The sequence below is a fragment of the Pristiophorus japonicus genome, chromosome 2 (genome assembly GCF_044704955.1).
Source record: "Pristiophorus japonicus isolate sPriJap1 chromosome 2, sPriJap1.hap1, whole genome shotgun sequence".
In the NCBI taxonomy this organism is placed as follows: Eukaryota; Metazoa; Chordata; class Chondrichthyes; family Pristiophoridae; genus Pristiophorus; species Pristiophorus japonicus.
The window spans coordinates 388,802-402,236 of NC_091978.1; the positions used below are offsets into that span (position 1 = coordinate 388,802).

The window sequence follows — 13,435 nt, forward strand, 5'->3', positions numbered from 1 at the left end:
CCCTACCTCAGCCCCTCTCCGCCCCTCACCGCCCCTACCTCAGCCCCTCACCGCCCCTACCTCAGCCCCTCACCGCCCCTACCTCAGCCCCTCTCCGCCCCTACCTCAGCCCCTCACCGCCCCTCACCGCCCCTACCTCAGCCCCTCACCGCCCCTACCTCAGCCCCTCACCGCCCCTCACTGCCCCTACCTCAGCCCCTCACTGCCCCTACCTCAGCCCCTCACCGCCCCTACCTCAGCCCCTCACCGCCCCTACCTCAGCCCCTCACCACCCCTACCTCAGCCCCTCACCACCCCTACCTCAGCCCCTCACCGCCCCACCCCCACCTCAGCCCCTCACCGCCCCTACCTCAGCCCCTCACCGCCCCTACCTCAGCCCCTCACCGCCCCTACCTCAGCCCCTCACCGCCCCTACCTCAGCCCCTCACCGCCCCTACCTCAGCCCCTCACCACCCCTACCTCAGCCCCTCACCGCCCCTACCTCAGCCCCTCACCGCCCCACCCCCCAGTCCCGAGATTCTCCCAGCCTGAATGTAGACAAGCCTCACCTGGAACAGCGAGCCAATGAGCCCAGAGTTTAGCCGAGACGAGCAACCCTTGTCGGGTTGTGGGTAATATACCGTGAGCTCGCTGTAGGGTGGGGACATGTTCTGTACCACTTGCTGTGCATGCTGCACACTCCCATACTGCGGCCCAGCACTTTGACCAACAGTGCTAGTTACTGTTTGGTCGCGTGTCACACCTCCGTCCTCGCCCTCAGGATAAAGTGCCTCTCCAGGAGCCTCCGCTGATGATTCCTAATTCAAAACACAATTTGGTCATTCAAATAATCTCAGGGTCCCAATCGCGTCATTTTATACAACTGGCAATTGTAGTCACTCTCCCCTCTGAGGCAGAAGGACCTGTGTTCAAGTCCAGAGTCTTGAGTCCATAATCCAGGCTTACACTCCCAAAGCAGTATCGAGGGAGTGTCGCACTATCAGAGGGGCAGTACTGAGGGAGTGCTGCACTGTCGGAGGGGCAGTACTGAGGGAGTGCTGCACTGTCGGAGGGGCAGTACTGAGGGAGTGCTGCACTATCAGAGGGGCAGTACTGAGGGAGTGCTGCACTGTCGGAGGGGCAGTACTGAGGGAGTGCCGCACTGTCGGAGGGGCAGTACTGAGGGAGTGCCGCACTGTCGGAGGGGCAGTACTGAGGGAGTGCTGCACTGCCAGAGGGGCAGTACTGAGGGAGTGCTGCACTATCAGAGGGGCAGTACTGAGGGAGTGCTGCACTGTCGGAGGGGTAGTACTGAGGGAGTGCTGCACTGTCGGAGGGGCAGTACTGAGGAAGTGCTGCACTATCAGAGGGGCAGTACTGAGGGAGTGCTGCACTGTCGGAGGGGCAGTACTGAGGGAGTGCTGCACTATCAGAGGGGCAGTACTGAGGGAGTGCTGCACTGTCGGAGGGGCAGTACTGAGGGAGTGCCGCACTGTCGGAGGGGCAGTACTGAGGGAGTGCTGCACTGCCAGAGGGGCAGAGGTGAAGTGCAATTGACCGAGTGGGGCACCAAGGAGCCCCAGTAAAACTGAAGTCAATGGGAATCAGAGAAAGGACTCTCCACTAGCTGGAGTCAAACCGAGCACAAAGGAAGATGGTTGTGGTGTTCGGAAGCCCCAGGACATCACTGTAGCAGTTCCTCAGGACAGTGTCCTAGGTTCAACCATTTTCAGTTGCTTCATCAATGATCTTCCCTCCAACATAAGGTTAAAAGCGGGGATGTTCGCTGATGACTGCACAATGTTCAGTTCCATTTGCAACTTCTCAGATAATAAGATAAGAAATAGGAGCAGGAGTCGGCCATTCGGCCCCTCGAGCCTGCTCTGCCATCTAATGCGATCATGGCTGATCTGATCATGGACTTAGCTCCACTTCTCTGCCCGCTCCCTACAGCCCTTTACTCCCTTATCGCTCAAAATCTGTCTATCTCCACCTTAAATTTCTTCAATGTCCCAGCTTCCACAGCTCTCTGAGGCAGAGAATTCCACAGATTTACAACCCTCAGAGAAGAAATTTCTCCTCATCTCAGTTTTAAATGGGCGACCCCTTATTCTGAGACTATGTCCCCTAGTTTTAGTTTCCCCTATCAGTGGAAACATCCTCTCTGCATCCACCTTATCGAGCCCCCTCATTATCTTATACATTTCGATAAGATCACCTCTCATTCTTCTGAATTCCAATGAGCAGAGGCCCAACCTACTCAACCTATCTTCATAACTCAACCCCTCTTCTCTCGAATCAACCGAGTGAACCTTCTCTGAACAGCCTCCAATACAAGTATATCCTTCTTTAAATACGGAGACTAAAACTGCACGCAGTACTCCAGGTGTGGCCTCACCAATACCCTGTACAGTTGTAGCAGGACTTCTCTGCTTTTATACTCTCCCCCTTGCAATAAAGGCCAACATTCCCTTGGCCTTCCTGATTACTTGCTGTACCTGTATACTAACTTTTTGTGTTTCATGTACAAGGATCCCCAGGTCCCTCTATACTGCAACAGTTTGTAATTTTTCTCCATTCAAATTATAATTTGCTTTTCTATTATTTTGCCAAAGTGGATAATCACACATTTTGTCACATTATACTCCATCTGCCAAATGTTTGCCCACTCACTTATCCTGTCTATATCCCTTTGCAGATTTTTTGTGTCCTCCTCACAATTTGCTTTCCCTCCCATCTTTGTATCATCAGCATATAATGGAGCAGTCCGTGCCCACATGCAGCAAGGCCCAGACAACATTCAGGCTTGGACTGATAAGTGGCAAGTAATATTCACAACACACAAGTGCCAGGCAATGACTAACTTAAACAAGCGAGAGTCTAACCACCGCCCCTTGACATTCAACAGCATCCCCATCGCTGAATCCCCCACCATCAACATCCTGGGGGTCACCATTGACCAGAAACTTCACTGGACCAGTCACATAAATAATGTGGCTCCAAGAGCGGGTCAGAGGCTGGGTATTCTGTGGGGAGTGTCTCACCTGACTCCCCAAAGCCCCCCCACCATCTACAAGGCACAAGTCAGGAGTGTGATGGAACACTCTCCACTTACCTGGATGGTGCAGCTCCAACAACACTCGAGAAGCTCGACACCATCCAGGACAAAGCAGCCATTTGATCAGCACCCCATCCACCACCTTCAACACTCACTCCCTCCCCCACCTCCAACACTCACTCCCTCCACCACCTCCAACACTCACTCCCTCCACCACCTCCAACACTCACTCCCTCCACCACCGGCGCCCCCTGGCTGCAGTGTGTACCGTCTACAAGATGCACTGCAGCAACTCGCCAAGGCTTCTTCGGCAGCACCTCCCAAACCCACGACCTCTACCCCCTAGAAGGACAAGGGCATCAGGCGCATGGGAACACCACCACCTCCACGTTCCCCTCCCAGTCACACACCATCCTGACTTGGAAATATATCGGCCGTTCCTTCATCGTCGCTGGGTCACAATCCTGGAACTCCCTCCCTAACAGCACTGTGGGAGCACCTTCACCACACGGACTGCAGCGGTTCAAGAAGGCGGCTCACCACCACCTTCTCAAGGGGCAATTAGGGATGGGCAATAAATGCCGGCCTTGCCAATGATATCCACGTGCCAGGAACGAATAAAGAATTGGAGCAGAGACACAAGGCGAGAGATGGAGTTACCCTGAGTGTGACAGAACTGAGTGTGTGGCTGGAGAACATTTCGCCCAGACCCGATAAGGTCAGCAGGTTTCCTTCCCGACAGGACATTAGTAATCCAGTCAGGTTTGTACGACAATCCGACAGCCTCGTGGTCACTTTTACTGACTGAACATTCTCACACTGCCATGATGGGGTTTGAACTAACTCTCTCTCGACCTCTGGTCCAGTAATATAACCACGACACTACCACATCCCGATATAGTACACATGGTACACAGGTCACAGGCAGTGGCATTTAATGCGCACACTAACAGCTGAATGGCCAGTTGTTGAGCTGCGGATAGGATGGCGACCTGTGCTCTACCTGTTCCTCCAGGGTTGGTGTTGGTGGGAGCCTGACAATAGGCACTGAGCCCTGGGCCCAGGAGTCAGTGGAGAAGGCAACAGGCTCCTCGTCTTCCTGCCACGAGGGCTCCTGTGTGACGTTGCTCTCGCCGTGATCGCTGGACAGGAATCGCCACTCAATAATCTGCAGGATGGCATCCTTGGCCTGAGCGATGGTGAACGGCAACATCTGAGGAAAAAACCTGGCACTGAAGCAGAATGTTACACACAACCATCTCAAAACATCAACACCGAGACAAGCGGCTGGGCCGGGAAGTCAAACTCCTTCCCAACTCGCAGAGACTTCACAAATACCACCTTGACAAAAGACGGTAATGTCCCACACTCCCCAAAACAATATCCTTCAGTCCCTCTCCCTCAGGAATGTCTCTCAGTCCCCTGTCCCTCAGGGAGATATCTGTACACTGACTGGTGTCTCTCAGTCCCTCTTCCTCAGAGAGATATCTGTACACTGACTGGTGTCTCTCAGTCCCTCTCCCTCAGTGAGATATCTGTACACTGACTGGTGTCTCTCAGTCCCTCTCCCTCAGGGGGATATCTGTACACTGACTGGTGTCTCTCAGTCCCTCTTCCTCAGAGAGATATCTGTACACTGACTGGTGTCTCTCAGTCCCTCTCCCTCAGGGAGATATCTGTACACGGACTGCTGTCTCTCAGTCCCCTCTCCCTCAGGGAGATATCTGTACACTGACTGCTGTCTCTCAGTACCTCTCCCTCAGGGAGATATCTGTACACTGACTGCTGTCTCTCAGTACCTCTCCCTCAGGGAGATATCTGTACACTGACTGGTGTCTCTCAGTCCCTCTCCCTCAGGGAGATATCTGTACACTGACTGGTGTCTCTCAGTCCCTCTCCCTCAGGGAGATATCTGTACACTGACTGGTGTCTCTCAGTCCCTCTCCCTCAGGGAGATATCTGTACACTGACTGGTGTATCTCAGTCCCCTCTCCCTCGGGGAGATATCTGTACACTGACTGGTGTCTCTCAGTCCCTCTCCCTCAGGGAGATATCTGTACACTGACTGGTGTATCTCAGTCCCCTCTCCCTCAGGGAGATACCTGTACACTGACTGGTGTCTCCCAGTCCCTCTCCCTCAGGGAGATATCTGTACACTGACTGGTGTCTCCCAGTCCGTCTCCCTCAGGGAGATATCTGTACACTGACTGGTGTCTCTCAGTCCCTCTCCCTCAGGGAGATATCTGTACACTGACTGGTGTATCTCAGTCCCCTCTCCCTCGGGGAGATATCTGTACACTGACTGGTGTCTCTCAGTCCCCTCTCCCTCGGGGAGATATCTGTACACTGACTGGTGTCTCCCAGTCCGTCTCCCTCAGGGAGGTATCTGTACACTGACTGGTGTATCTCAGTCCCCTCTCCCTCAGGGAGGTATCTGTACACTGACTGGTGTATCTCAGTCCCCTCTCCCTCAGGGAGATATCTGTACACTGACTGGTGTATCTCAGTCCCCTCTCCCTCAGGGAGATATCTGTACACTGACTGGTGTATCTCAGTCCCCTCTCCCTCAGGGAGATATCTGTACACTGACTGCTGTCTCCCATATTCCTTGATTACCTTAATATTCAAAAATCTATTGATCTCTGTGCTCTCTGTGTGAAGTAGTTTGAACGTAAGAAATAGGAGCAAAAGTAGACAAACCGTCCCCAGTCACACTGCCTCCCTCACTATCCCCTCCGTCCCCAGTCACACTGCCTCCCTCACTATCCCCTCCGTCCCCAGTCACACTGCCTCCCTCACTATCCCCTCCGTCCCCAGTCACACTGTAACCCTCACTATCCCCTCCGTCCCCAGTCACACTGCCTCCCTCACTATCCCCTCCGTCCCCAGCCACACTGTAACCCTCACTATCCCCTCCGTCCCCAGTCACACTGCCTCCCTCACTATCCCCTCCGTCCCCAGTCACACTGCCTCCCTCACTATCCCCTCCGCGCCCAGTCACACTGCCTCCCTCACTATCCCCTCCGTCCCCAGTCACACTGCCTCCCTCACTATCCCCTCCGTCCCCAGTCACACTGCCTCCCTCACTATCCCCTCCGTCCCCAGTCACACTGTAACCCTCACTATCCCCTCCGTCCCCAGTCACACTGCCTCCCTCACTATCCCCTCTGCGCCCAGTCACACTGTAACCCTCACTATCCCCTCCGTCCCCAGTCACACTGCCTCCCTCACTATCCCCTCCGTCCCCAGTCACACTGCCTCCCTCACTATCCCCTCCGTCCCCAGTCACACTGCCTCCCTCACTATCCCCTCCGTCCCCAGTCACACTGCCTCCCTCACTATCCCCTCTGCGCCCAGTCACACTGTAACCCTCACTATCCCCTCCGTCCCCAGTCACACTGCCTCCCTCACTATCCCCTCCGTCTCCAGTCACACTGTAACCCTCACTATCCCCTCCGTCCCCAGTCACACTGTAACCCTCACTATCCCCTCCGTCCCCAGTCACACTGTAACCCTCACTATCCCCTCCGTCCCCAGTCACACTGTAACCCTCACTATCCCCTCCGTCCCCAGTCACACTGCCTCCCTCACTAACCCCTCCGTCCCCAGTCACACTGTAACCCTCACTATCCCCTCCGTCCCCAGTCACACTGTAACCCTCACTATCCCCTCCGTCCCCAGTCACACTGCCTCCCTCACTATCCCCTCCGTCCCCAGTCACACTGTAACCCTCACTATCCCCTCCGTCCCCAGTCACACTGTAACCCTCACTATCCCCTCCGTCCCCAGTCACACTGTAACCCTCACTATCCCCTCCGTCCCCAGTCACACTGTCTCCCTCACTATCCTCTCCGTCCCCAGTCACACTGCCTTCCTCACTATCCCCTCCGTCCCCAGTCACACTGCCTCCCTCACTATCCCCCCATCCCCAGCCACACTGCCTCCCTCACTATCCCCTCCGTCCCCAGCCACACAGCCTCCCTCACTATCCCCTCCGTCCCCAGTCACACTGTAACCCTCACTATCCCCTCTGTCCCCAGCCACACTGCCTCCCTCACTATCCCCTCCGTCCACAGTCACACTGCCTCCCTCACTATCCCCTCTGTCCCCAGTCACACTGTAACCCTCACTATCCCCTCCGCGCCCAGTCACACTGCCTCCCTCACTATCCCCTCCGTCCCCAGTCACACTGTAACCCTCACTATCCCCTCCGTCCCCAGTCACACTGTAACCCTCACTATCCCCCCCGTGCCCAGTCACACTGCCTCCCTCACTATGCCCTCCGTGTCCAGTCACACTGCCTCCCTCACTATCCCCTCCGTGTCCAGTCACACTGCCTCCCTCACTATCCCCTCCGTGTCCAGTCACACTGTAACCCTCACTATCCACTCCGTGTCCAGTCACACTGCCTCCCTCACTATCCCCTCCGTGTCCAGTCACACTGTAACCCTCACTAACCCCTCCGTCCCCAGTCACACTGCCTCCCTCACTATCCCCTCCGTCCCCAGTCACACTGCCTCCCTCACTATCCCCTCCGTCCCCAGTCACACTGCCTCCCTCACTATCCCCTCCGTCCCCAGTCACACTGCCTCCCTCACTATCCCCTCTGTCCCCAGTCACACTGCCTCCCTCACTATCCCCCCCTTCCCCAGTCACACTGTAACCCTCACTATCTCCTCCGTCCCCAGTCACACTGCCTCCCTCACTATCCCCTCCGTGCCCAGCCACACTGCCTCCCTCACTATCCCCTCCGTCCCCAGTCACACTGTCTCCCTCACTATCCCCTCAGTCCCCAGTCACACTGCCTCCCTCACTATCCCCTCCGCGCCCGGTCACACTGCCTCCCTCACTATCCCCTCCGTCCCCAGTCACACTGTCTCCCTCACTATCCCCTCAGTCCCCAGTCACACTGCCTCCCTCACTAACCCCTCCGTCCCCAGTCACACTGTAACCCTCACTATCCCCTCCGTCCCCAGTCACACTGCCTCCCTCACTATCCTCTCCGTCCCCAGTCACACTGCCTCCCTCACTATCCCCTCCGTCCCCAGTCACACTGCCTCCCTCACTATCCCCTCCGTCTCCAGTCACACTGTAACCCTCACTATCCCCTCCGTCCCCAGTCACACTGCCTCCCTCACTATCCCCTCCGTCCCCAGTCACACTGCCTCCCTCACTATCCCCTCCGTCCCCAGTCACACTGTAACCCTCACTATCCCCTCCGTCCCCAGTCACACTGCCTGCCTCACTATCCCCTCCGTCCCCAGTCACACTGTAACCCTCACTATCCCCTCCGTCCCCAGTCACACTGCCTCGCTCACTATCCCCTCCGTCCCCAGTCACACTGCCTCCCTCACTATCCCCTCCATCCCCAGTCACACTGTAACCCTCACTATCCCCTCCGTCCCCAGTCACACTGCCTCCCTCACTATCCCCTCCGTCCCCAGTCACACTGTAACCCTCACTATCCCCTCCGTCCCCAGTCACACTGCCTCCCTCACTAACCCCTCCATCCCCAGTCACACTGCCTCCCTCACTATCCCCTCCGTCCTCAGTCACACTGTAACCCTCACTATCCCCTCCGTCCCCAGTCACACTGTAACCCTCACTATCCCCTCCGTCCCCAGTCACACTGCCTCCCTCACTATCCCCTCCGTCCCCAGTCACACTGCCTCCCTCACTAACCCCTCCGTCCCCAGTCACACTGCCTCCCTCACTATCCCCTCTGTCCCCAGTCACACTGTAACCCTCACTATCCCCTCCGTCCCCAGTCACACTGCCTCCCTCACTATCCCCTCCGTCCCCAGTCACACTGCCTCCCTCACTATCCCCTCCGTCCCCAGTCACACTGTAACCCTCACTATCCCCTCCGTCCCCAGTCACACTGCCTCCCTCACTATCCCCTCCGTCCCCAGTCACACTGTAACCCTCACTATCCCCTCCGTCCCCAGTCACACTGCCTCCCTCACTAACCCCTCCGTCCCCAGTCACACTGCCTCCCTCACTATCCCCTCCGTCCCCAATCACACTGTAACCCTCACTATCCCCTCCGTCCCCAGTCACACTGCCTCCCTCACTATCCCCCCATCCCCAGCCACACTGCCTCCCTCACTATCCCCTCCGCGCCTAGTCACACTGCCTCCCTCACTATCCTCTCCGTCCCCAGTCACACTGCCTCCCTCACTGTCCCCTCCGTCCACAGTCACACTGCCTCCCTCACTATCCCCTCTGTCCCCAGTCACACTGCCTCCCTCACTATCCCCTCCGTCCCCAGTCACACTGTAACCCTCACTATCCCCTCCGTCCACAGTCACACTGCCTCCCTCACTATCCCCTCTGTCCCCAGTCACACTGCCTCCCTCACTATCCCCTCCGTCCCCAGTCACACTGTAACCCTCACTATCCCCCCCGTCCCCAGCCACACTGCCTCCCTCACTATCCCCTCCGTCCCCAGTCACACTGCCTCCCTCACTATCCCCTCCGTCCCCAGTCACACTGCCTGCCTTACTATCCCCTCCGTCCCCAGTCACACTGCCTCCCTCACTATCCCCTCCGTCCCCAGTCACACTGTAACCCTCACTATCCCCTCCGTCTCCAGTCACACTGTAACCCTCACTATCCCCTCCGTCCCCAGTCACACTGCCTCCCTCACTATCCCCTCCGTCCCCAGTCACACTGTAACCCTCACTATCCCCCCCGTCCCCAGTCACACTGTAACCCTCACTATCCCCTCCGTCCCCAGTCACACTGCCTCCCTCACTATCCCCTCCGTCCCCAGTCACACTGTAACCCTCACTAACCCCTCCGTCCCCAGTCACACTGTAACCCTCACTATCCCCTCCGTGCCCAGTCACACTGCCTCCCTCACTATCCCCTCAGTCCCCAGCCACACTGCCTCCCTCACTATCCCCTCTGTCCCCAGCCACACTGTAACCCTCACTATCCCCTCCGTCCCCAGTCACACTGTCTCCCTCACTATCTCCTCCGTCCCCAGTCACACTGTAACCCTCACTATCCCCTCCGTCCCCAGTCACACTGTAACCCTCACTATCCCCTCCGTCCCCAGTCACACTGCCTCCCTCACTATCCCCTCCGTCCCCAGTCACACTGTAACCCTCACTATCCCCTCCGTCCCCAGTCACACTGCCTCCCTCACTATCCCCTCCGTCCCCAGTCACACTGTCTCCCTCACTATCCCCTCCGTCCCCAGTCACACTGTCTCCCTCACTATCCTCTCCGTCCCCAGTCACACTGCCTCCCTCACTATCCCCTCCGCGCCCAGTCACACTGCCTCCCTCACTATCCCCTCCGTCCCCAGTCACACTGCCTCCCTCACTATCCCCTCCGTCCCCAGTCACACTGCCTCCCTCACTATCCCCTCCGCGCCCAGTCACACTGCCTCCCTCACTATCCCCTCCGTCCCCAGTCACACTGTAACCCTCACTATCCCCTCCGTCCCCAGTCACACTGTAACCCTCACTATCCCCTCCGTCCCCAGTCACACTGTAACCCTCACTATCCCCTCCGTCCCCAGTCACACTGCCTCCCTCACTATCCCCTCCGTCCCCAGTCACACTGTAACCCTCACTATCCCCTCCGTCCACAGTCACACTGCCTCCCTCACTATCCCCTCTGTCCCCAGTCACACTGTAACCCTCACTATCCCCCCCGTCCCCAGTCACACTGTAACCCTCACTATCCCCTCCGTCTCCAGTCACACTGTAACCCTCACTATCCACTCCGTCCCCAGTCACACTGTAACCCTCACTATCCCCCCCGTCCCCAGCCACACTGCCTCCCTCACTATCCCCTCCGTGCCCAGTCACACTGTAACCCTCACTATCCCCTCCGTCCCCAGTCACACTGCCTCCCTCACTATGCCCTCCGTGTCCAGTCACACTGCCTCCCTCACTATCCCCTCCGTGTCCAGTCACACTGCCTCCCTCACTATCCCCTCCGTGTCCAGTCACACTGTAACCCTCACTATCCACTCCGTGTCCAGTCACACTGCCTCCCTCACTATCCCCTCCGTGTCCAGTCACACTGTAACCCTCACTAACCCCTCCGTCCCCAGTCACACTGCCTCCCTCACTATCCCCTCCGTCCCCAGTCACACTGCCTCCCTCACTATCCCCTCCGTCCCCAGTCACACTGCCTCCCTCACTATCCCCTCCGTCCCCAGTCACACTGCCTCCCTCACTATCCCCTCTGTCCCCAGTCACACTGCCTCCCTCACTATCCCCCCCTTCCCCAGTCACACTGTAACCCTCACTATCTCCTCCGTCCACAGTCACACTGCCTCCCTCACTATCCCCTCCGTGCCCAGTCACACTGCCTCCCTCACTATCCCCTCCGTGCCCAGCCACACTGCCTCCCTCACTATCCCCTCCGTCCCCAGTCACACTGCCTCCCTCACTATCCCCCCCGTCGCCAGTCACACTGCCTCCCTCACTATCCCCTCCGTCCCCAGTCACACTGCCTCCCTCACTATCCCCTCCGTCTCCAGTCACACTGTAACCCTCACTATCCCCTCCGTCCCCAGTCACACTGCCTCCCTCACTATCCCCTCCGTCCCCAGTCACACTGCCTCCCTCACTATCCCCTCCGTCCCCAGTCACACTGCCTCCCTCACTATCCCCCCCGTCGCCAGTCACACTGCCTCCCTCACTATCCCCTCCGTCCCCAGTCACACTGCCTCCCTCACTATCCCCTCCGTCTCCAGTCACACTGTAACCCTCACTATCCCCTCCGTCCCCAGTCACACTGCCTCCCTCACTATCCCCTCCGTCCCCAGTCACACTGCCTCCCTCACTATCCCCTCCGTCCCCAGTCACACTGTAACCCTCACTATCCCCTCCGTCCCCAGTCACACTGCCTCCCTCACTATCCCCTCCGTCCCCAGTCACACTGTAACCCTCACTATCCCCTCCGTCCCCAGTCACACTGCCTCCCTCACTATCCCCTCCGTCCCCAATCACACTGTAACCCTCACTATCCCCTCCGTCCCCAGTCACACTGCCTCCCTCACTATCCCCCCATCCCCAGCCACACTGCCTCCCTCACTATCCCCTCCGCGCCCAGTCACACTGTAACCCTCACTATCCCCTCCGTCCCCAGTCACACTGCCTCCCTCACTATCCTCTCCGTCCCCAGTCACATTGTAACCCGCACTATCCTCTCCGTCCCCAGTCACACTGCCTCCCTCACTGTCCCCTCCGTCCACAGTCACACTGCCTCCCTCACTATCCCCTCTGTCCCCAGTCACACTGCCTCCCTCACTATCCCCTCCGTCCCCAGTCACACTGTAACCCTCACTATCCCCTCCGTCCACAGTCACACTGCCTCCCTCACTATCCCCTCTGTCCCCAGTCACACTGCCTCCCTCACTATCCCCCCCTTCCCCAGTCACACTGTAACCCTCACTATCCCCTCCGTCCACAGTCACACTGCCTCCCTCACTATCCCCTCTGTCCCCAGTCACACTGCCTCCCTCACTATCCCCTCCGCGCCCAGTCACACTGTAACCCTCACTATCCCCTCCGTCCCCAGTCACACTGCCTCCCTCACTAACCCCTCCGTCCCCAGTCACACTGCCTCCCTCACTATCCCCTCCGTCCCCAATCACACTGTAACCCTCACTATCCCCTCCGTCCCCAGTCACACTGCCTCCCTCACTATCCCCTCCGTCCCCAATCACACTGTAACCCTCACTATCCCCTCCGTCCCCAGCCACACTGCCTCCCTCACTATCCCCTCCGCGCCTAGTCACACTGTCTCCCTCACTATCCTCTCCGTCCCCAGTCACACTGCCTCCCTCACTGTCCCCTCCGTCCACAGTCACACTGCCTCCCTCACTATCCCCTCTGTCCCCAGTCACACTGCCTCCCTCACTATCCCCTCCGTCCCCAGTCACACTGTAACCCTCACTATCCCCTCCGTCCCCAGTCACACTGCCTCCCTCACTATCCCCTCTGTCCCCAGTCACACTGCCTCCCTCACTATCCCCTCCGTCCCCAGTCACACTGTAACCCTCACTATCCCCTCCGTCCCCAGTCACACTGTAACCCTCACTATCCCCTCCGTCCCCAGTCACACTGCCTCCCTCACTATCCCCTCCGTCCCCAGTCACACTGTAACCCTCACTATCCCCTCCGTCCACAGTCACACTGCCTCCCTCACTATCCCCTCTGTCCCCAGTCACACTGCCTCCCTCACTATCCCCTCCGCGCCCAGTCACAATGCCTCCCTCACTATCCCCTCCGTGTCAAGTCACATTGCCTCCCTCACTATCCCCTCCGTGCCCAGTCACACTGTAACCCTCACTATCCCCTCCGTGTCCAGTCACACTGCCTCCCTCACTATCCCCTCCGCGCCGTCACACTGCCTCCCTCACTATCCCCT

At 58.1% G+C, this 13,435-nt stretch overlaps 1 protein-coding gene across 3 annotated transcripts in view; it reads right to left on the reverse strand.

The window, feature by feature from the left end:
* The window catches only part of LOC139229127 (uncharacterized protein C2orf81 homolog), a 48,848-nt gene that overhangs the window by 6,856 nt on the left and 28,557 nt on the right, over nt 1–13,435 (reverse strand). Inside the window, exons 3-4 of one of the 3 annotated variants that reach the window (XM_070860792.1) lie at nt 4,041–4,250; nt 549–797 (exon numbers count right to left, since the gene is read on the reverse strand). In XM_070860792.1, coding sequence (XP_070716893.1) covers nt 549–797; nt 4,041–4,250 — 459 coding nt within the window. The remainder of the gene's footprint in view (nt 1–548; nt 798–4,040; nt 4,251–13,435) is intronic. The other 2 variants (XM_070860797.1, XM_070860802.1) reach the window with 2 other exon arrangements.